Source organism: Wolffia australiana, chromosome 1, assembly GCF_029677425.1.
Source record: "Wolffia australiana isolate 7733 chromosome 1, ASM2967742v1".
NCBI lineage: Eukaryota > Viridiplantae > Streptophyta > Magnoliopsida > Alismatales > Araceae > Wolffia > Wolffia australiana.
The window spans coordinates 18,176,522-18,200,720 of NC_135835.1; the positions used below are offsets into that span (position 1 = coordinate 18,176,522).

General features: G+C 39.9%; 2 protein-coding genes and 1 long non-coding RNA gene across 3 annotated transcripts; 1 reads left to right on the forward strand and 2 right to left on the reverse strand.

The window, feature by feature from the left end:
• Positions 1-336: 336 nt before the first annotated feature.
• Positions 337-6,455, forward strand: LOC144709399 (AMSH-like ubiquitin thioesterase 3). Its single transcript, XM_078582951.1, has 14 exons — positions 337-560; positions 1,545-1,609; positions 1,735-1,810; positions 1,901-2,044; positions 3,064-3,167; positions 3,756-3,861; positions 3,929-3,975; positions 4,052-4,319; positions 4,406-4,495; positions 4,620-4,682; positions 4,872-4,946; positions 5,847-5,909; positions 6,007-6,059; positions 6,141-6,455. The coding sequence occupies exons 1-14, from the start codon at positions 447-449 to the stop codon at positions 6,313-6,315; spliced, it is 1,443 nt and encodes a 480-aa protein (XP_078439077.1). The 5' UTR covers positions 337-446; the 3' UTR covers positions 6,316-6,455.
• A 1,547-nt stretch (positions 6,456-8,002) lies between these two features.
• Positions 8,003-9,110, reverse strand: LOC144709409 (myb-related protein P-like). Its single transcript, XM_078582961.1, has 3 exons — positions 8,789-9,110; positions 8,586-8,715; positions 8,003-8,519 (listed from the first exon to the last, which is right to left on the reverse strand). The coding sequence occupies exons 1-3, from the start codon at positions 8,919-8,921 to the stop codon at positions 8,042-8,044; spliced, it is 741 nt and encodes a 246-aa protein (XP_078439087.1). The 5' UTR covers positions 8,922-9,110; the 3' UTR covers positions 8,003-8,041.
• Positions 9,111-13,003: 3,893 nt separating this feature from the next.
• Positions 13,004-13,896, reverse strand: LOC144716607 (uncharacterized). Its single transcript, XR_013584946.1, has 2 exons — positions 13,601-13,896; positions 13,004-13,379 (listed from the first exon to the last, which is right to left on the reverse strand). It is a non-coding gene; the product is annotated as an uncharacterized LOC144716607 (long non-coding RNA).
• Positions 13,897-24,199: the final 10,303 nt, after the last annotated feature.

Sequence of the window (24,199 nt, forward strand, 5' to 3'; positions counted from 1 at the left end):
TCACACTTTCTGTATCTGTTGCTCTCTCTTTCTCACACTCTTTTCCTCTCTCATTAATTACTCTCTCTGTCTATAGTTCTATACTGCTCTCTTTCTCTCTGTCTATTTCGTCCATTTCGTCATCCGTCATCTCTATTCCATTACGAATGAGAACGGCACATGACGGAATGATGATGACGATTCAGAGACGGATGACGATTGGAACGAACTAAATTGCCGTCGACGGATGACTGAACGGATACCCGCTATGTCCCGACCCGTCCGTCCAAACTCGTCATCCGTCATTCGTCTCAAAAGCCTACGCGCGTCTTCCTAGTACAAATCTGGTCCCAGGAATGGAGTTCTTAGAAAGAGGGCGAAGAAATCGGGGGAAATTGAGGGGGAGGTGTCGACTTTTTCGCTGTTTTTTCTCGATTGCGAGATAGATTTTTGCTTGCCGAGCAGCCATGAAGATCTCCTTACGTGCGATCAACATCGATTCTTGCGCGAAGACTGTGCAGGTTGATAATCGTATGCAGCTTCGCTATTACTACCGGATCGCTGATAGTCTCATCAAACAGGTGCCTCGTTCTTCTCCATTATTCTAGATACGACGATCGAGATCTTCGAGCAGAATTAGGTTGCAATTTCTGTCAGAATTGGGATGAACTTTTTAATTTCGCTCACCGAATGGCCATAATTACGGGCGACTATTGAGAACAACAATTGACCTAGATGAAGTTGCCTTACGGCGCAAAACCCATTGCCTGGTTGTGTTCTTCTTGTCAGAAAATATTCGTAACTTGTCACCCTATGATTTCAACTTTGTGCGCTAACTTTTAGTCGTTTACTCTAAAAAAAATCTGTCTTTTTGTGCGCATTGTTGATGCTACTCTGAGTTCCACATATAATCAGGTGATTTACGGTGGGAATTTACCTAATAGGCTTGTCACTCGTAATTCAAGGACATTCATCCCATATGTTTTCGAATGAAGAAGAATTCTTTTGGTCAATTAAGGATATAGGATCTCTTATGTTTCTTAGGTCAGGGGCGTCCCAGCACTTGACCCATGTCATTAATGGGTCCAGTTATATTTGACATCAGGAAAAAACAATGTCAGTTTACATTTTTTTCCCGGGTTTTTTCAATTGAATGCCCAACAAGTAGTGGCCAGTTTTATTGGATATCTATATCCTCGTCCAATTATTCGGTCGATATACATATTCTGCCCAATTTTTCTATTATAAAAGACCTTATTACTTCAGATCCAGTGGGCTTTCATTCCTCTAAACTTATAACGACCTTACATAACCGTCGAAACTCACACTTCCAAACAGAAAGCCAAATTTATTCATAAGTTCTGTGTGGAGACCTTATATCTGCGTTATCGCCAAATAAGAAGAAACTGATCTTTTTCAGATACATTCCCCCTTGGGGTGCACTTGAAACTGGCAAATGTTTAAATTTTCCCAAAATTTCCCCCTGTAATCAGCTTGCATATAGTTTTCTATTTTGCATGATCAGTGAATAATGAATATGATTTCGGTTGTCTTTCTCGCTGCAGGCCAGCATTTACAGGGAAGAAAATAACCTCATCGATCTTTACATCATCCTTCTTAGATTCTCAAGGTAATGATAAACTTGACGAAATAAGTCTCTTGAAGTGCTTCCAGAAGTGAAGCAGGAAATTCTGTTGTATTTATTCCATATCTTTAATGTTTTTTCTATTCCTTCTCATCTGCTCTTTTTCTCAGCTTGATGTGTGAGACCATACCCCTACATCGGGACTACAACCTATTGCATCCGAATGAGAAGCAATTTTTTAAGAAGGTTAAAGATAATAATCTAATAATTGGATTAACTATTACTCGTAAATTTACTTTGAACCCGGTAATTATTGTTTATCTCATGTTTCCTTAGAAATTGTTCGGTGTGTTAGACGAGCTAGAGGCATTGAAGCCGGTTGTTCAGCGGGAAATTGAAAAATCAAACAGAGGGCATGCGGGAAATCTTGGGGAAAGTACCTTCAACAATTATGCATCTTTGCCACCTTCGGCTGAGCAGGTAATTTTGAATCTTGCTGGCGGCACCTTTTTTTGCTTTTGATTATATTCCACATTAATCCAAAAAAAAATAGGGAGGGAAAAAAGTTGGGAGTGATATCGTCGTGGTATCTGATAGGTCAATCCTGTCCTGTTCTACTGTCTTGGAGGAAGCTAATATCAAACGGATGTAGTCCTTGAACTAGAACATAGAATGAGAGAGCTAATGGAAGAGAGAATACATGAGTTGGGAACACAAGAGAAACAAGAACAATAAGGATCGATAGATCCTTCCCCCTGGATGCAGGCTCCTCCTACTCTCCAGCCTATGCCCATATGATCTGAACAGGAACCCGATACGGAACTAACTCGCATGTACCTGGAAAAGAGGAAAAAACAGTAAACAACGTCCACTTCCTCAGGCCACGTGTGAAGGGGGCCTAGGTCAGTTATCGACCTATGAAATAAGAAGGGGTTTTGGTAACAGAAAGGAGGCGGAGAAGAAGAGAGTTCGAGCTGGAGCTCAAGGAGGGGTGTCGGGAGGTCCTCTCGGCATCAGCAGGGCAATACCGATCCGGCTTGCCTATTTCTTCTTCTAGTCTATCTTCACCCCTCGGGATTCTTCCTTCTCTTTTTTCTCTCATCAGCACTCTATCTCTCCGTTCTTCTCGTTGTGGACATTCCTCAGTCGTTGGAATGGTTTCCTTTTGTGTTCTCAAGCAAATTTCGTCACTTAGTAATCGCACATTACTATCGGAGTGAGAGGTCCGTATCAGAACCAATCAATTCTTGAACCTCTTTCTTCGGGTCTCTTGCTCCTTTTATTTATAGGCTCCCTTCACACATGCAAGGGAGCAGTCACATATTTCCTGGCTCGGTAGGCTCTCTGTTTGGTGTACTGGCAATACCAGCGAGCTGCCCTTTCATCTAATGAAAGATTCTCATGAACCCAGTCAATAAATCACTCAGTCTCTTCTTTTCTTTATGTATTTTTATTTCATAAAGTCTGCTTTTCTTCCTAAACATTTTTCATGTTTACAGCCATTGGTAAAGACTTCATCTCATCTCCTCATGAAACACAACAATGGAGCCAACCTGACCAACATGCCTGACCAGTTGCGCTCAGGGAGACAATTTCAAAAGATGTATGTATTGCTTCAACCTTTTCCTTTTCACTGATTTTGTATGTTTCTTAAGTACGATAGAATTCAAATGAAATTTATCCGCTTCAATTAATTGATGACATGAGAACGTGAGGAAGAGCTTCATAACCTTGGAGCTGTTGTGTCGTTATTCATGATATAAGTATTTTAGGAAAAGTGGTATCACGCTATGCTTGTGGGAAATCCAAACAATAAGGATCGATGGATTAAAATTTCTATAAATGGCTAAAACACAATTGGAACACAGCTAGTCTGCACTTTGAAACATTTGAAATCGTGAGGCGGATGATCGGAATTTCAATGGATCATTCAGATTGAATTAATTCTATTCTTGATGGAACCCATCGAGCAGAACATTAAATATCTGTGAAAGGTTTTTTGTCGAGTAAATCTGTGAACTGCTCTTTGGCGACAAATGAATGAATCTCTCCTTGTGGAAGAATTTGATGTTTGTCTATGATCTACCAATTTTCTTGCAGAAAACATACTTCTAGGATCTGAGTGTGAGGATCAAGATTACCTGTTTTATTTGTATACTTCAGATTACATTCATTTATTATTAAAATGTAGGTCCTTTAGCCTACCAAATCCGAAGCAAGAAACACTTTCCAGACACTCTATTTTAGGTCCAAATGGACTGCGAGGGCAATGGGGAGGATCTATCGTCGATACGAAGGTATTTTTTTCTGTCATTTTAATCTCCGGCGATTATAGTACTAGTTAATAGTTTTCTTCCTTTCTAGGTCCAATATCCAAGCCATATCGACATGGCGCAAACTGAGGCCCTTAGGTATCTAGATTTTATTATTCATTCTTCTCTTTCAACTTTTATTCAACACAACCTTGTTTTGTTCTATAATTTTCAGTTTGCAACCCACCCAAAATTCTCAGACTCTATTAAAGGATGGGAATCAGGGAATGAACTCCGACATGGAATCTGTTCTTTCCTTGTTTGATGTTGGATTTTCGCTTCCACCCGAAGAAGATTTTGTTCCGCTTATCAGGCAGCCGTCACCTCCGCCAGTCCTTGCCCAAGTTCATGAATTGCCTATTTTAGATCCTTCAAAAATTGCAGATCCCAGACCAGGATTTGCTAAAACTTCAGATTCCCCAGGTTATCAACACGTGCACATTGTGAGTAGAACAAATTGACACTTGAGAGTGAATTATTTTTTTCAAAAAATGGAGTTAACGATGAAGGCATTGAACATGTTTTATAGAGTGCTCAGATGATGGAAGCCTTCCTGAAGATCGCGGAGAGCAATACGAAAAAAAATTTGGAGACTTGTGGTGTTCTTGCGGGTTCTCTGGTACGTACTTCTGGATTGTGATCTCTGCTTCCGAATTATTTATTTGGATATGAATTTCTTAATTACTCATCAGCATTAATTAATCGCCTGTGAATTACTCACTCCAGATCTCCAATAAATGCAGAAAAATAGCAAGTTCTATGTGAGGACGTTGATAATTCCCAAGCAGGAGTCTACCTCAGACTCTGTAAGATTAACCTTCTCCTGCTGATCTTTTAACCGATAAATACAGGGGGCGCGATTATTCAGAAATTTCTTATGTTATTATTTTTTATTGTTACTGATGATGGGTTTGATTTTTTTGGTTCACTCATGTTCTAAATATGTGCATCCGATTTCGCGTTCAGACCCTAACCGACTTGTTGTTTCAACACAGTGTCAGACAACTAACGAGGAAGAGATATTTGACGTACAGGACAAGCGCTCCTTATTCCCTCTCGGATGGATTCATGTAAGTAACGGAATCATTCTTATTTTATTCAGTTTAATTCAATTAAAGTCTACTATCCCGAGCACCAGGCCAAAACACTTGAAGGATATCTTGGATGGGTAAATAAAGACGAGAGAGAGAGAGAGAGAGAGAGAGAGAGAGAGAGAGAGAGAGAGAGAGAGAGAGAGAGAGAGAGAGGTATGCTGAGTGTAGGGCTCAGGGATCGGGCTAGATTGGCCCCCAATCAGAAATTACGATCGATTGGACAGTCAGAGTGTGATCTGATTAGTCACGATGATTGGATCTGATCATGATCTGATCCATCTGATCATAATAACTGTGACTGATCTGATATCAAGGATGGGTTGGGATCAGATAGGTTGACAGATTCATGCGATCTGATCGATAGGATGGTCATATCGTGATCTGATCTTTGCGCCCATTGGAACAATCCAATCGGATCTAATCACTAGGTTGGATCATGACTAAATTTGTCCGACAGATCAATCCAATTCGATGGATTGGATGAAGGACAACTAAAAAAAAATCAGTGAGGACTGTGGGGGGGGGCCTTCTTTCCCGATCATGTACGATCATAAATTCGTGCAAACCAATTCATCACGATACCTACATCATGAACGATCATAACCGGGATTGGAATCCACACAATGATCGTTCATCTGATCCGTTCAGATAACTCATGATTAATCTTCTAATTGGACCCGGATCCGATCTGATCAGATCGGTATCTCCGATTGATCCCCCACTCCTAATTGAGTCATTGTCTTTCCTTGTCTCATTTGATAATCGTCCTCACTTGAACGCTTAAAATATCTAGGCCGAAAAGTAAGATGCCTGCTTGCTCAATTGAAGCAAAAATCAATGTTGCTTTCTGATTAATTATACACTTTTTCTCTGCAGACGCACCCGACGCAGACCTGCTTCATGTCGTCGGTTGATCTTCACACTCATTATTCATATCAGGTGATGTGTTACCAACTTTGTTACCAAAAAAGGAAAACATTTATCCTCTGATAAATTACTCGTATCATTTACCCACTCATTTTTTTATTATTCATAGGTCATGCTACCAGAAGCCATCGCCATTGTAATGGCACCCACAGACCAATCAAGGTAACACTCGCTGATATCTTAACTTTTATAGAAAATTAAGCGAATTAAGTTATTTATTCTCAAAATTGGATCTTTTTAAAGAACCCACGGAATCTTTCACTTAACGGAACCTGGAGGAGTGTCTGTGATCCGCAATTGTCAGCAGCGGGGGTTCCATCCGCACGGAGAACCAGAGGACGGTAGTGCCATCTACGAACACTGTTCGCACGTGTACATGAATCTCCACCTCGAGTTTGAAGTTTTAGACCTCCGTTGATTTCTCATACATTATTTATTTGTAATCCTGTAATTTCTTATTTAGGCTTTCATAAACCCTGTATATTCCTTTTGCACAGACCACTTATTATAATAATCTCAGCGCACCCTTTCAGAAAAATAATAATATTCCTTGCTCAACTTGGAGTTTATTTAGAATAAATGACTAGGCTCATTTAATGCTGACTCTGACAGCCGCGGTGAGCTAGCTGTCGCGTGAATATTTTTCTGCGCGGTTATTTTGGAGTACAGATTATGGGAAATGGGTTGTTTGATTACGGGTTTTTAAGAGTAAATTTTAATTTTTATTGCTGAGATCATATTACGGAGTTGAGCATATACTGGGGAGCTTCTCCTGTGTAATCGCGTTGACAAAATATTGTGGCAGAACTGCAAAGTCTAACTGGCTTCTTGGCTGCATGTGGAGACAGCGGCATTTACGCTTGGCCTCTAGCTATCTATCTATCTATCTCTATCTCTAAATCTATATCTAGCTCTCTATCCGTATCTATCTTGCCCCCGCTTCCACGCTCTCTCTATCGCTTTCTCTCCCGCTCCTTTTTTTGTCTCTCTCTATATATATCTCTATCTGTATCTCTCCCGATATGTATCTGTATATCTCTATCTCTCTCGATCTGTGTCTCTCTTGCCGTCCCTTATACGCTCTCTCTATCTTTTTCTCCCCCCGTCCTCTCTCTGTCTATCTCTCTATCTACCAATCTATCTATCACTGTCTCTATATCTATCTATATACATCTCTCTCGATCTTTGTCTCTTGCCCGCGCATTAGCGCTCTCTCTATCTCTCTCTCCCTCTCCCCCTGATTCTGTCTATCTCCGGCTCTCTATCTATCTCTTTCAAGCTCTCTCACATGCTTTCTATGTCTCTTTCTCAATCTATCTCTCTCTCTCTATGATTCTCTATCTATCTATCTGTAGATACATCTTTCTCTCTTTCTCTCTCTTGTTTATTGAGGAAAATGGCTCCACATGCATAGCGGGACCGCTACCGCTTTTTGTCCCGGTTCCTCTTTCTTTTTCCTGCAAGTGACTCTCTTCTTCTCTCACCTCCGGGAGCACCCAAGAGACAGAGAGAGAGAGACATAGACAGAGTGGCTTCAAAGGAAGAAAGAATGGCAAGAGAAGGCTCTTTGTGATACTACAGAGAGAGATTCAGACCCTTCAAAGAATTACGGGTAGAAGTAGAGAGAGAAAGAAAGACACTCAAAGGGGAAGAAGAGAGCTGTTGAGCAAAGGGCCGTCGACATACTAGAGAGAGAATCAAAAGAGAAGACGAGGGATGTTGAGCAAAGGACCGTCGACATACTACAGAGAGAATCGAAGGAGAAGAAGAGGGATGTGGAGCGAAGGGTAGTCGACATACTAGAGAGAGAATCAAAGGAGAAGAAGAGGGCTGTGGAGAGAAGGGTAGTCGACAAACTAGAGAGAGAGAGAAGAGGAGGGATGTCGAGCAAAGTGTCGTCTCCTCAGTAGAGAGAGAGAGAGAGAAGAGGAGGGATGTCGAGCAAAGTGTCGTCTCCTCAGTAGAGAGAGAGAGAGAGAGGGAGCGAGAGAAGAGGAGGGCTGTCACCATACTAGAGAGAGAGAGAGTGTTTGTGAAAGGAGAAGGAGAGGGATATCGAGCAAAGGGCTGTCACCAGAGTAGAGATAGAGAGAGAGAGAGATGCGGACATTCCAAAACTATGAATAAACAAGAAGAATTTCATCTCACATGAGCCACTCGTCAAGATCATCCACCTCTCTACCACAGTCGCCAGCTCGCAGCTGAGGATGAAGCTCGACGCCGCCCGGCTCACCGTCCCAAAGCAACGGCCAGTCGTCATCCGTCCCCTCCCAAAGCGTCGTCGCCATGGCCTCCCAGTCCACGTCCAGCCACTCCCCACTGTTCCTCTCCTCGCTCGTCGCACACGAGCTCCCCGACGGTCCACTCTCGCAACTCCGACTCGCCGACTCGGACCCGACTCGGTCGACTCGCAACTTCTCCTCCTCCGACGAAACCTCCTTCTTCCCTTTCCTCCTCCGGCAGGGTATCCCCATGATCTTGCTCAGATCCACGACCACCGTGGCCCCATCCTCCCCGTCCGCTCTCCTCAGCCGGTGGATCCTACGGCTGAGATGCGAGTTCCAGTAGTTCTTTATCTCGTTATCCGTTCTCCCCGGCAGCTGCGCCGCGATGAGCGACCACCTGCAAGAACAGTCCCGTCAATGCCGGCGTTCTCTTATCCCGCAGTGCACTTCCAGAATTATTAACCTGTTCCCAAGCGTGGTGTGCAGCCTGATGATCACCTCCTCCTCTTCTTGACTCATGTTTCCTCTCTTCAAGTCGGATCTGAGGTAGTTTATCCACCTCAGTCTGCAGCTCTTCCCGCATCTGAGTAGACCTTCAGTGAATGAAATCTTCCAAAGTCAGCGGTGATAATGCGGGGAGAACTTAGGAAATGGCGGGTTATTCACCTGCATTCTTTGGGAGAGACCGCCACGAGCCTTCTCCGTGGGTTCTGATATAGTTGACGAGAATCTCGTCTTCCTCGGCCGTCCATCTCCCCTTCTTGAGTCCTTCCTTCTCGCAGCAGGGCGCCCTCCCCATCTCTCTCTCTCTGTGCAGCGAAGAAGGGAGAAGGGAGAAGAAGAGAGTGGTATATATAAGAGCAGTGGGGAAGGGAGTTAAGGCCGAGGGGGCTCCACTGCTGGGCTAGAGGAACGGTAATGGCGGCCTCCACGTCAAAGGGGGGGTGGGGGACTCTCTGGCTTGTGAACCTCGCGGAGGAGAGTCTCACGGGCTTCAATTCGACCAGCTCGGTGCCATTTAATGGCGTCTCGTCTCCTCTCACCGCTGTCTTTCGTGCGTCTCTTTCAGGCCCAAAAAGCGCGAGGTGTGGGGTGCCATTACGCCATTGCCATGGCTAATGACTTCATCTTCTTCCTGTGGACGTCGTCAGGCCATGCCAAATACTTAATTCCGTGCTGTAGATGTTGTCCCCTTTGAAGATCGCAGTGCAATCCGCCGCCGGGCCTAGCGGTGGTGGGTTTTAATGAATTTTAAAAAGAAAAATAAGAAAACTGAAGTATTGAAAACGAGGTGGGGAGTAAAAGATCAAAACCCACGAAGAAAAATGGATAAATAGATTAGGAGATCACTACAGTGAAAGTTTGGAAACAGTTGACATTATAATTTTGAAAGGAAATCAGGATTTTCAGTAGAAATAAAATAAACAAGTTGCAGGAACACGAAAGAGATTTATGAAAGTAAGATAAAAAAAAGTGGAAAAGAAAAAGAAACTTTTCTTAAGAAATAAAAATAATAGTGAATGAAATCTTAAGAACGAAAAATAAATAAACCTCTCTATCTATATATTTACCTTTCTGTTTATCTATCAATATATTTGTCTTTCTGTCTGCCCATATATCTATCTATCTATCAATCAATTTGTCTCTGCCCATAGTTACAATTCGCACCGAGTGTGCTAATTTTCGCACGCACAAAATGCCCTGCGCGGTGTGCGGTGCGCTTTTGTGCGGGAAAGCGCTCATTTATAAGGATTTAAAAAAAAGATTTTAAATGCTATTTGGAAAATAAAATAACTATATTTAATTCTTAATATAAGAGGTATAATTGCTATGTTTAATTATTAATATAATTAATAATTAAAAATAATATGACGCCCAGGGCGGCCCACGGCGCCGCCGCCGCGTCGCCCAGACGGCGTCGCCGGAGAAGACGGTGGCGGCGAAGGCGGCGAACGCGGCGGGGGGTGGGGGGCCGCGACGGAGGAGGGTGGAGAGAAGGCGGGGGGGGGTGGAGAGAGCGGCGGCCGGGGAGGGCGCGCGGCGACGAGGGAAGGCGGCGGTTGGGGGGTAGGGGGGTGCCGGCAGAGGAGGGCTGGAGAGGGGGCGGCTAGCGGGGGGGCGGGCGGCAGGAAGGGCTGTAGCCGGAGGGGGCGCGGCCGGGGGGGGGGAGAGGGCGGCGGCGCGGCGGGGCAGGGGGGGAGAGAGGGAGGCGGCGCGCGGGGATGCAGTGGGGGAGAGGGGGGCGGCGCGGCGGGGCAGGGAGGGGGAGAGGGCGGCGGCGCGGAGGGGGCACAGTCTACAGGGGGGCGGGCGGCGGGCCGACCGGCAGACGGGGGGGGGGGCCAGGGGATGCGAAATTCGCACAACGTGGAATTTTGGCACCGCACCGACCCCTGTGCGGTGGGCGGTGCGGTGTGCGAAATTTCTGTGCGAAAATTCGCACAATAGCGTCGCACATGCGCCCAACCGCACGAGCGAGATCCGCTCGCACGTTTTGGCGCATGTCTAATCTATATATCCATATCTATCTATTTGTATGTCTGTCTGTTTATCTATTTATCTATCCATCTATCCATTTGTAGCCTGTCTGTCTATCTATCTATCTAAATATCCATCAATCTATCTATCTATCTATCTATCTATCTATCTATCTATCTATCTATCTATCTCTCTCTCTCTCTAGTCTGTATGTGTCAGTCTGTGTGCATTGGTCAAGATCTGATCCGTCGGGGAACAGTGGCACTGGTTCATCGAGATCGGATCTGAGGCAGTGCCATGGCGGGCACGGAAAACAATTTTGGTCGATCCAGAGTGAGTGCCCCAGCCTGGGAAGAACCCTGAAAGCGACGTGCGCTCGTTATTTTTTCCTCGTGCTTTCCCCCCTTATCGGCAAGAGAGCAACAATTTAGTAAAAGATTTAACGCCCGATTATAAAATTTATTATTTTACTCTTTTCTTTGCTACGCATTGAACTCAAGGCATGGGCGCGAGGACGACGCCATGGCCACGCTTAAATCTTCCGATAGGGACCTCCGACCTTCTCTCCCTTTTCTGCATTTTTCCCAGTTTTTCTTTTTCTTTCCCTCTAGAACATGCGATGAATTAATACACGTCACCGCATTTTCTTCAAGGTTGGGATCGTCGTGGCTTCGCCTGGACCGCTCCTTCTTCAAAAAAAATAGAATTATTTCGACGGCGACAATCTCCACTGGAGATGAACCCTCGTGGCCTGTCTCTCCCCCATCAATTGTTTTTCATCAGTCGGCTCTTCTCAGGTGTCAAGAAAAAGAGAAAAGAGATAGCTAGATAGATAGCAAGCTAGATAGAAGTGCAACGCGACAGATGAATCGTATAATGGGGACGTTGACATAGTCCATGTTAGCTACTGCACACGTTTTGCAAGCCCATCTCCATCTTATTTTCCTTGAAGAATTCACAGTCGAAGGGGCAGAAACATTACAAAACCAATGATCATGAAGCCATTCCTGTTAGAGTTGCAGGAATTAATGCGATTAGCTAGAGGATAACGTTGTCCTTCTCGATTTGTTTGCTTCGCATTACTCCCATTACTTTCTTCGTTCTTTCCTTGGCTGCAAGCTAACTTGGGGCCACTATTCTTTAAAAGTCGATGTTTTATCTGGGATGAAGTTCAGTGTCAGTAAAAGAGGAACGCTTGGAGTTGTTTACTGGTCGTAATCTTACACTTCTTGATGTGGCATTTATTTCTGTTACGGAACCTGATGTAGTGCCCTGCACAGCTCAAAGACATGGGAGGGAGAAAGTACCGGCTGGCTGTATGAACATAAATCGCGTTAATGTGGAGGATCGTGGGGTTTGAATTATTCCGGTTACAGTGATCAACACTTCAATGAGTCTCGAGTTTATCGGGTCTCATACCTTTTGGATTTTCAACACATTTGTTTGTTTATGGATTGTGCATAATATAATTTTAATATAAGACTCGTCGATATTAATATGTTCATATTCTAAATTTATGGATGCTTTTTCAGCTCTAAAACTATGGTTCCGTGAATCACATCACCTCTAGGAAATTGTAAATTGAGAATTTGTAGGGGTTGAAGAAAGCAAGTTTCTTTTATTCATTAATTTAGATATTTTATGGAGAAAAATCTTAGACGGGGCTCACTGATCATGATAAATTGATATGTTTATACTTAATGATGTTTTCTAATCATCATAGCTCAGGATAAGGTAATCCTACCTAAAAGTATCTCGAACATAATTTGAATACAAATTTAATGATGGGCAAGTAAAAGAGAGAAGTGACATTATCCCAAGGAATGATTTATAATAAGCTATTCTCCTTTAAGTTTTTTTGTCTGAAATTCTACCAGGTAGCATGGGATTTCAAATAATCTTTAGATGATTGGAAACTAATAATTCTTCTCAAACTAATATTATACAAAATTAAAGTATTAAAATATCTAAAATCCAGGAATTCAATATTTGTAACAAAACATAAATAAATCGAACTCGATTATTAGACGGTAGAAAAATGGAGGACAACTATGGAGATTTTCTCTAAAACAAAGAAGAGGTACTTCTATACCTGTAGGGAACATCAAAACGCCATCTCTTTGCCCCACATCTCTCTCTTTCTCTCGCCCTCTCTCTCTCTCTCTCTCTCTCTCTCTCTCTCTCTCTCTCTCTCTCTCTCTCTCTCTCTCTCTCTCTCTCTCTTTATCTCTCTCGTTCTCGCTCTGTCTCGCTCGATCCATCTATCTTTCTATCTCTATCTGTCTCTCTCTCGCTCTCGCTCTACCTCTCGCTTTCCATCTTTCTATCTCTCTATATCTCTCTCTCGGTGAATGGCTACACGTCGCTGCGCCGTGGACATCAGATCCGACACAATCCCAGGCATTGAAGGAAACAAATTCCGACTAACTTCAAAACATGAACATCAAACTCCATTTCTTCTCCCCACACCGTCTCTCTTTCTCGCTCTAACGAAACATGCGATCAATAGATACACGTCACTGGCCTCGACCATCACATCCGACGGAGATGCCAGCATTGACTGAAGCAAAACCCCATTTTCCTCCAGTGTTCTGGTCTTTCATCGTGGCTTTTCCTCGCCCTCTTCTTACGCACCTGGAATATTCTACTATTTTGCCGCTTGCGGCCATAGCCACAGCCTATATCGTGAGCATCGACAGTGACTCACCACTGGTGATGTACCCTCGTGGCCCGTCTCTACGCCTTCCACTGTTCGTCTCCTCTTGCCTGCTGCTGCTCTCTGGCACGACAACCGGAAAGAGAGAAAAGAAAAGTAAGAGAGAAACATGTAGTTGCAACGCGACAGAGGAATCGTTGAATGAGACGTTGACATAGTCCATGTACATGTGAGGTACTGCACACGTTTGGAAGCCCATCTTCATCGTATCTTCCTTGGAGAATTTTCAGAGCCGAAGATAAGGGACAGAAAAATTCCAAAAGCCCAGCTAATGAAGTTATTACCTCAAAAGCTGCCGGATTTATTGCATTACGCTGGCGGCGGTTCTGTCCTCCATTCCCCTTCCTTTCATGGTACTATTGATATCATGGCTCTTTCAATGGATCCACTTATTCTGAGTAGCGTCGCGTTTCTGGAATCAGGTACAGGAGGCCTAAGGCGCACTGTTTTCTTCGCACAGTACAGCGCCATTTATATTGAAAAAATCATATTCATGATTCATCCCCGGTGTAGTCTTACGGTTGTTTACTGAATGTAATTTTGCACCAGCTGAGCTAGCATTTATTTCTTTTACAATTAACATCATGTGGTATTCACCTTTGAATCGTATCCTGGGGTATGGATTGTTCCGGTTGCAGCGATAAAAATTCCTTCTCTATGTCTCGAGTATATCTGCCTTTTCAACAGGTTTCGTACTTATCGGTTGGGACTTAACGTGTTTCTTTTACCCGGAGCTTGCAAGTGGTGCTTGTCATGATGCTCTATAAAACTTACCTGTTTAGTATTTGCGTCAAAGCTCGAGTGGTTTGAACACATCAAAACTCAATTGACAGCACAGCTGAGAATACGAAATATATACAATTAATGCGTATCTAAAGTTGATCCGTGCATCTAATGAGGAGTTGTTTTCCCGGAATAAAATGATTGCTTCTTGAGAAAAATAGAATAAATAGTCGATGACGAAATCAAGTCAGAAAAGTTGGATATGTGTCATGATGGGCCGCCATTCAAGTGAAAATTTTACATCTGGTACGTCAAGTTTCTTTTTTACTTTTGCAAAGGCAGCAATTTTAATGCTATTTGGAATGTTGAATTTTAACATTCGATCTTATACTTGATAGGGTATAGGTTAAATCCATAGTCTTCTTATTTGAAATCAAAGCTAGCTTATTTTGGAGTTCAAATAACGAGGAACTGAGAAGCACTATTTTTTAGGTTTCCAGGTGTGAATAAGAAAGATACCAATTTCTAACTGGTTTGTATAAATTAATCTATTAGGTGTTTAAAATCACACATTTATTTATTTTGATATCACATAACCTCTGTGGAAAATATTCGTAAGATTAGGTGCATTGCTCCTGATTAAGTTAATATTTATAGTTGTAAATGGTTCCTTTACATTATAAATAAGGTAAAGGTAATTATAACTTAGTATTAGCCAGACTGGGTGTATACATAAGTTTGAGTAGAGTTTCATGGTAACCTCTTATTGGTATAAATAAGAGACAGGACTGATCATATGAGTGGAGTAGTAAAAAAAGTTACTGTAGTCGCATTTTTTGTGTTCGACAGTTTTAGGTGGCTAAATATAGGAAATATGGTTTTATAAAACTATTTTCAAATGATTTACTATGTGGTCTTGATGCAGAATCTGATTCAGCAAAGTTTTGGGATATATATAAGAAGAAGCCACTCATATACTTAAAATAACAGTTTATAATACTACTATATCAGTATTTTTTGGTCTTGAAGGGCTGGGGGCAAGAGATTGGATAATTAGTTAATGATAAAAATGATACATATTTTTACCTTAGGTAAATATTTTTGAATTTGAAAACTCTAAATAAAACACCATGTTTTTGGAGAAAAATGTTATTAAGTGTGTGTATAGTTGGCCCAGTGATCTTACAAAAATATTAATTGTTAATAAATACTGAATATGGTGATGATGATCAATAATAAAATTATGATTGAGAAAAAGAATACGAATAAGATCAAACAAGGGGATATAAACAATTAGAAGAAGCATAAATGAATAACAAGAATAAAAAATGACAAGAATTATTTTTAAAACTTAGAATAAAAATACTAAGAGTAAGATTAATAAGAAAGATAAATAAATAAATGAAATTAAAGAAAATATTATTAAGAAAACAAGGTGACACAAATATAAAATAATAATAATCATACAAAGATAAATGAGTAAGTGTAGGAAAAAAAATATTATTAGAAGAAAAGCAAGATGAAGAATAAGAAAAACATTGAATAAGTAAAATAAGAAGACTAAAGCTGACTGAATTTTTAGGATGGCATGTTCTCAATAAAATGAACAGTTTTGTGGGTGTTCTCACAGATGCATTTTGATAAAGTTATTTATTTAATGTCTTGAGACAAAGTTCATACTTAATGCACTATATTACAATATTCGCATGGATGAAGCCTCATTTTTATGGAACTTAAAAACTATATCTTAAATAAAGTTTGTTAAGGGGTCAAAGCATTGGGAGATTCGAAAATCGATTTCTTTAATTTAAGTAAAATATTAACAAATATAATGAAATGGGGCAAGGAATGAATAAATCCAAGCAATTGTCTTGTGGACGATGGAAAATAGGTCTGCTTCTGGCATGTGTGACTTGCTAGTGGCACAGGTGACTCTGTGAAGAGAGGTGTTGAGTTGTAAGGCCATGATTGACATGATCCATATTTGATGTGCACTTTTAAAAATGGAATTATAGAGGAAATTTAAAATAATTGAAACCTAAAGATAAATCACCTATTCATGTATGAACTATGTGATTATTAGCTCGTCATGCCAGTTGTATTGAGATATTCAAGTGTCTAGCCTCTACACATATCCATGCAATCCTTGGGTTCTTCATTCCCTATTTTTATGTGCTTTCTTGTTAGTATGTGGATTTCTCTCATTGCTTATTTATTTTTCAATTTACATTTATTACTATTATTATTTCTGAATTTATTATTGGCATGTGGATGTATCCATTTATTTATTTACTTATTATTACTATTTATTCGTGCATTTTCTTATTAACATGCCGGTCTATCACATTATTATTATTTAATTAATGTTTTTATTTCTTATTCTATTTTTCGATTTTATTTAGTAATTGGATCTGTCCATTTCTTTGTTTATTTATATCTTATGTTTATTCTTCCCTATTTCACTTCTGCATTTTCTTACTAGCATGGGGTTTTGTACCATTACTTATTTATCTTTTCATAATAATTATAAATTAAGTTCTGCATTTTATTCTCAACAAGCGTATTTGTCCAAATTTTTTTATTTTCGATTTATATTTTTTGATCCCTTGAGTGAATAAGTCCTCTTCTTTAATTAATATATGATTTTTATTATTATTTAATATCAGTATTTTTTATTAGCATGTGGATCAGTCCTCTTATTTTTTATATTTAATTTTTTTTATTATTTAAGTTTTTTATTTTCCTTTTATCATATATATTTGTCCCATTATCTTTAGTTTAAATTAACTTTTTTCATTTTATTTATGGATTTACCAAGTAGCATGCATATATGAATTATTACTTGTTTATTCTTCTAATTTTACCTTTTGCGATTCCTTATTTTATTCATGCACTTTCTTATCAGGATACAAATATATCTTGCTATTTGTTTTATGAATGATATTTGATTCCTTATTTCATTTCTAAGTTTTCTTATTAGCATGAAGATCAGTCCCATTATGTACTATCTTAATTATTTCATTACTTCCCTATTCATTTTTTCCATTTTCTTATGACTACATTTTCAACTCATTTTATATTTATATTTTCACTTTCGTAATTTGAATTTCTGTTTACTGATTACTTTATTCACCTGAGTTTTTATTTTATGTGCATGCTTATTTATTATAATATAAATCTGTAAGGACATTATCATGTAACTGTTTATTAAGTGTTTTCATGCTAATTTCACAAGGGCAAGATATTTTTTGTGATAATGAGTTTGAGCAGACACCATGAATCAGAATCATTAGAATGGTCGTCAAGTCATTAAAATAGCTGAATATTTTACTGAAAAGAAATTTATGTTTTCCTTAACTTTGGAAATCATGGGAATTCTCAAGAGATGTTATAGTTCCAAAGGAGACATCTGAAAGCATGCAATCCATTTGTGCACAATAAAATTTCAGACATCTCTATTGATCAGTGTTCCATCATATAAATATTTTCAACTATGAAAAGTGTCCACCTTGAGTATAATGGCTAAAGAAAGAGCCAACTCTCACTCTGCACCGTTTGAACAGCATGCATGTTCACTCTTCCTAGTGGATGAGGAATGAACAGACTTGTATGTTATTATGTGGACAACATGTTGTTCTTCATTCTTTGAACACATTATTCAAAATGTTCAAGGATGGGAAAGTGAAACTGTGAAGCCAGTTGGAGCATGTGTGCTGATTTTTTCTTACTATTCATGCTTGGACAAGTGAAAATCAATGTCCTCTTGAACTTGGCAGAAGACTTTGCCCTTGATCGATGACCAAAAGACTCATTTCTTCAACTTGGCAAAACTGTTTGGCCACTATTCAAGGAAAACAATGGACATTACCAGGTAAAGTCTTGCATGAATTTGAGATATCTGACAAGGTAAAATATGTTATCAGAATGTTATCATATAGTTATGAAAATTAACTTAAATTTTCCGTTTAAAATAACTCTATGGGTACATGATGTCACAACTGATAATGGAATGAATAATACACCAAATGATGCAGTGATGCAGTGATGTTGTGATGTGAAAATTTAATTCACCATATCATATGCCATAAATTTCTTGTGTTCTGAATTTGGTATTGAAAGATGGATTCAAGCATCTGGGAATTCTGACTTCATCGGTCAATGAAGAAACGTTGAGGTGCTTGAGGTCCTTCACGTCCAAACACAAGAAGTTTGGGCCAGTTTCTATGTCATAGTAGACGAGTAATCAGTTCGATAATGAGGTCTTGATGGAAATATATGTGGCCGGCAAGCCAATCACACATTCCGCATCTCATTCCATATTCATTAATAGAACATATTCATTATAGTGCACGTGTGATGCTCATAATGAAGTCCATGAATACATGATCGGACTTAGTGAATTATGATGAGATCGTAATACGGAGATTACTAGTCTTTAAGCATGTGTTCTAAACATTCCTATTCAAAGGATACGCGAGAAGGACATCAAAGTATCCGGATAGAATAGCACTATCTAGCCTCACTCATATGATGAGTATGGACAGACGGTTGTACTTTGGCTATGGCCAACGAGTCTCTAATCATGGGATTCTAAACGGTCTTAGTTTGGGTGCATCAAGAAGTACACGAAGGTGATTGAGTGGTCAAGATGGGATCATCCACCCTCGGTATAAGAGGTGACAGCTCAAGGAAGACGATGCAATGAAGTCCTTGGCCAAGGCAGTGAAATATCGGAGAAGAGTTCTCCGATGATTTCCGAATGCATCAGTACTAACTCGGATGACCGATTAGGGTTTGACAGTTGACCATACCCTAAGTCGTCCAAGGAGCATCAAGTGGATGAGGGATTATACATACACGGTAACCGATGATGAACAGGTTCCATGAGTGAGTCGATACACACTCCTTTATATCTTCTAGGACACGAGGTGTAGCTAGGCACCCCACGTGTTGGAGTCTCGACCTATCGATTGGGTTAAATCGATCCGATGTTAATTAATCTATATGATGATATAGTTAATTAAGTTGGAAGGCCAATAAGGGTTATTGGGCCGTTGGAGTCGTTAACTAGACTGATACATGGGCCTAGAGGGTCACACGCAAATGGTCTTTTGGACGTTGGAAGATATACTTAAGTTTTGGGGGTTTTTATGAAAAATACCCACTTAGTATAAATAGGGGAAGGCCCTGAACGAAATTCACCCAGGCCAGAATTGTTCAGGGGCCTTTCCCCTTCTTCTCCACTCTCCCCACACCCCCTCTCCATCCCTGATGTGATCGGGACGACGTAACGACGCCGATGGAGAAAGAACGGGGCTCGTCAACGAGTAGGAGGAGATCCGACGCGCTGAGGACCGCGTGGATACGTCTAGAGGCTGCACACTTGAGCAGCTCGACTCGTCTCACTCCGGGATTGAAGAAATCGCGAATGAGATTCGTGCAAAGGTACGCCGTTTCAATGTTTGGGTTGATGCCGTTCGATTCGCAAAAGACTTCCGCTGCGCATCGTTTTAGATTTATTCATCCAAGTCAAGGCCCCTAGAACCCAACAGATCTCAACTTAAGCTATACATCTACACAAACATGTGTGAACATCTATGCTACAAAACTACAGCATCCTAAGGGAAGACACTCTGAATAGGTGGAACTCAACACTAGGATGTTACCCAGTGCCATTCTGAAGAAGAGGGTGGGTGAAAAAATTACAGAGGATTTTGAAATAGTGCTGATGATAATTACTCCTTGAAGAGAAATAAAATGCTTCAACAAGCATTGTAACCGTTTCATGATACCACCAAAATCCATAGTCCCTTAAAGTCTGAATCCATTTCCGTTGTGTTAGCATTGCTCAAAGTTTGATAAATATGGGGAAAGAGAACATGGATTTGATGGGGATTGAGGATAACAAAGATGGGCATGTATTACACAACACCAAGTAGGGTCTCTACGGTGCACTTACATGCTGATGAAGGATAAGTTGACAAAGTAAGAGGCTTTATTAAAGGAAAACTTCATTTTTCTGATTGCATCATATTCACTATTTTGAAAGTCCTTGAAAAAAACTTTAAGAGCTGAAATATTGGAGTTCTTGAATTCCACGAAATACATTATACTGGTGAAGAGAAACCATTCACTTTTTTCTAGAACACTTAGGCTTAGCAAGGGATTATCTATGTATCTACACCACAATCATGTCCTCGTATCGTGTCGTCTTTATAAGATGCTCAATTATTATGTACAAAATATGCTCTTTGAAAGGTGAGAAAATAGTTGTGATGATGACATTAACGTGATGGACACTAGAAGAAGACAACAAGGTCATTAACATGAATCACTACAACTACACTAAATTCATAGATGATTGAGAAGTAGGGGTCGGAGATTTGAACTGATCCTTTAAATGTTTGAGTGGATTGATCATTCTGATGATCTAATGTGAACCTTGATCAGACTGAGAAACATTTGATTCAGATGATATTTGCATTCAGTTCAGATTATATCTTTAAATCCAGCCCAATTTTTGGATCACATAATCTGATACAATTTGATATTAACCATCTGGTTCGGTTTGGATTTGATCAAATGTTTGAAAAAACTTGAAAAAGGCTTTCATAATTTCATACTCTTCATTCTTCCAACCCACCTACCCGCTGACTCCCATTTTGATTTCTTCATTCTTCTTGCCTGCGTTTTGTAATCATCTTGTTATGGTGTTATTGGTTGAAAGGTAGGTCTCACAGGCCTCTGTTGTATCTACTGTCTGAATGGTTTTTGTTGCATTTTTTCTGCCAGAGTGGGATTCCTCACCTTATGTTGTGTTTGTTGTGGGAATCAGTCATTTCTTTGGGATTGATCTGATTTTTTATCTGATTTTCTAAGAATCACCTTTATATTATGGCTTTTGGATGAATCAACTAGTTTTAGCTTTCTATGACTAGTTTTTTATATCATTCCTCCGTACTTTTTTTATCTCTGGATCCATGCCTTTGTACATCTCCATTGCTTTACTCAACTCTGCATACCAATCTTTACCTATTTTCTCATCTCTACTATCACTTAATGATATCTCAATCTCAATCTCAATCTCTACCCCCATCTCTACCTTTATATCATCTCTACTATCACGGTGGTAGTGATTGGAATTTCCTTTTGTTTGTTTGTGAACTGCCAGTATTCACAAATAAAGACAAACAAATGACAGTTTTTTAACATGAATTCTATTTGTGAACAGATGCTCCTCAAAATCTACTACATTTATCAGCTCTTCTTTGTGCCTTAGTGAAGATCCATCTCTCTTATTTCATCTTTTGATCATGTTCTTGCATCATCTCTTACAAGTCCTACCATGTCATCAGCTAAAATGGGGTACCGGTCAATGAGAAAGAATTTCTTGCTCCCACTATTCTTGTATAATGGCATCAAGGATTCAATCATATGATCACTTAACCCTTATATGTATCTCTTAAAAATTTTATGTCACTCTCTAATATGGATGAACATATGTTTAAAATTGAAATGGGTAGTCAATAATTGAAAAGGAATTTCTTGTTTCAACTCAGATAAGGGTCACATCTTAATTAGACCTGATTTCTCATTTGCATTAGCCTGTGATTAGAGTCCAACTCTGATCAAGTCAAATTATCGTTAGGTAAAAATATGAAACTCAAATAATATCAGCCTCCTAAATAGGTCAGAGCTCACTTATTTTCAGATGTGTAGTCTTGCCAAAGGCAAACTCATATAAGGTCGAATCCAAAGTTGGACTTTGATAAAGTCCATACATATTAGAGTCAAACATCGATCATATTTCGACAATGATCATGGTCCCAACCTCGTTAGAGACAAGTTTTAAGTCGAGCTCTGATTGGAACTCAATTTCTATCATATTGACACCGTGATATGAGCTGAATTATGATGAGTGTTTGATTCTGATCAGAGTTTACCCTCCCTTCCTCCCACCCCCCACGATGAGCTGAACTTATCAGATTTTGATTATTGATCATAACATTGTTATGATCAGGTTAGAATTTTGATTATAGAAACATTGTGATCAAACTTTGCCTATGTATAACTCTTGTCAAATGTAATCTCTGATATTGTCAAATCCATATCAGAGTCAAGGTCTGATTCGAAATAAATTGTGATCAGGTTGACACCATAATGAAGCCTAGAAGCCCATTTCTTGAGGCCCATTAGAAACTAGTAGCCCAATGATAAGATTCTTCAAGAAGTTATTATATCTATAGAAAAGTACCTAGAGACCGACAAAATCTACAAACAGATTTTTCTCTGAGAGAATCATTTGATAGATTCTTCACTGAAAGATTATTCTCTGATTAACATATTCTTCTTCTACTAGAATCTGCAAAATATATCTGCTACATCTAGTGAGATGTGCATATCTTCTGTTTTGTCTCATTAAGATCTTCTTGAGTCACATAATATCTTTTGATGTATTCTAAAGACCTTAGAATTCACATAATATCTCTGCTGTGTTAGGCTGCTATTATTCTTTGTAAGCTGTCGGAGTTGTTTTTCCCAATCTTTTCATGGGCACTGTCATTATAGATGACCCTACAGCTTTTGTGGCCTATATGAAGGATTATTATTGAAGTATATTGTTTTGTTGAAACTCGCACTTCTCGCCTTTGAGTGTTCTCATTTTCTAGTGAGTGCTTTAGCACTTTTTGACTCAAGCACAACCCTCTTGTGGACTCAAGCGTTGGAGAAGATAGTTATGTAGATTAAGGACTTAGCTGATTCAAGTAGAGCAAGGCTTGTGGATTCAAGTCTTGTTCCTACATTGTTTGTGTACCAATGATGTGTTAGGTTGGCACCTTGATCTGAGCTGAATGATGATGATTGTTTGACTCTGATTAGAGTTTACACCCTCCCCTCAAAGAGGTATACCCTATCAAATTTTGATTCTTGGTTATAATTATGTTATGATCAGGTTAGCATTTTAATCATAGACAAATTGTCATCAAGCTCGGCCTAAGTGGAACCTTTTATCTGATCCATCCAGGGTGAATTCAAACTCTGATTAGGTCAAATGTTTGGTTGTTGAATGAGCGCGTTTTGATAGAGCATTATTTGTTCTCATAATTAATATGATCACACTCTGATCATTCTATGTTCTTTGTTTGTAATTCCCAAAATTAATATGTCCTTGCCATGCACGATGGATTCCATTGAGACACATTTTGATAGACATGTAAACTCAGCTCTTAGATATCTATTTCGTGGCGATGAGGAGACATCTGAAAGCACATCATATGCTGGTCCTCATTGCGATGGTGAACATACGGGTGATCAAACAAATGAAAAAAATCACTAGCTAGTGGTATGGAATGAGAGGAGATTGATCTTATAGCTGATGGCTCAACTACTATGAGCAAGCACTGCACACTGAGGTCCAAGGCATTCCAATATTTTGGGAAGACCGGACCTAAGCAGTACACATGCAGCGTATGTATGAAGATCACCCACCGCAGCAAAGTCATCATCAATAGCAACATGCAGAGTTGGAGAACTTTCTTCAAGAAACATCTTAAAAAGTTTCATTGGGATATACACAATGATTTGAAGTGATCACAAAAGGGAAAGAAATCATTCGCCGACCTATTGCATGGTGGGTCGTGCGGGCTATATAATAGGAAGGTCCCTGATGGATGGGGGTTACCTCCAAAGTGACTAAAGTAGAGCTTGGGTGGCTCTTATGTGTTGATGACCTACCATAGAGTATAGGTGATTTGGATGATTTTTTACGATATTCTCAGTTCTGCGCATACTTTAACATGCATATTCCAAGCTCAAGAGTAGAGAAGAAGTCATTTTCATCAATGTGTAGTGAAATAAATATACATTTTGCACAGTAACTTACCATCATCGACCGCGTCTCCTTAACCATGGATGCGTGTTCATCGGAAAATGATATTGAACTACTAGGCATCACTATACATTGTATTGATGTTGAGTGGAAGTTGAGGAACCAGGTGTTGTCTATTGAGGAACTAGATAATAGCCACTCTAGGGAGAACTATAAACTCTAAGTAATCATGTTAGTACTAAAAAATTCAAGCTCACGACTAAGGTATAATGTGTTCTAAAAATTAATTGTTAGGTAATGTACTGATTTTTTTGTGTCACAGTTCATTGCA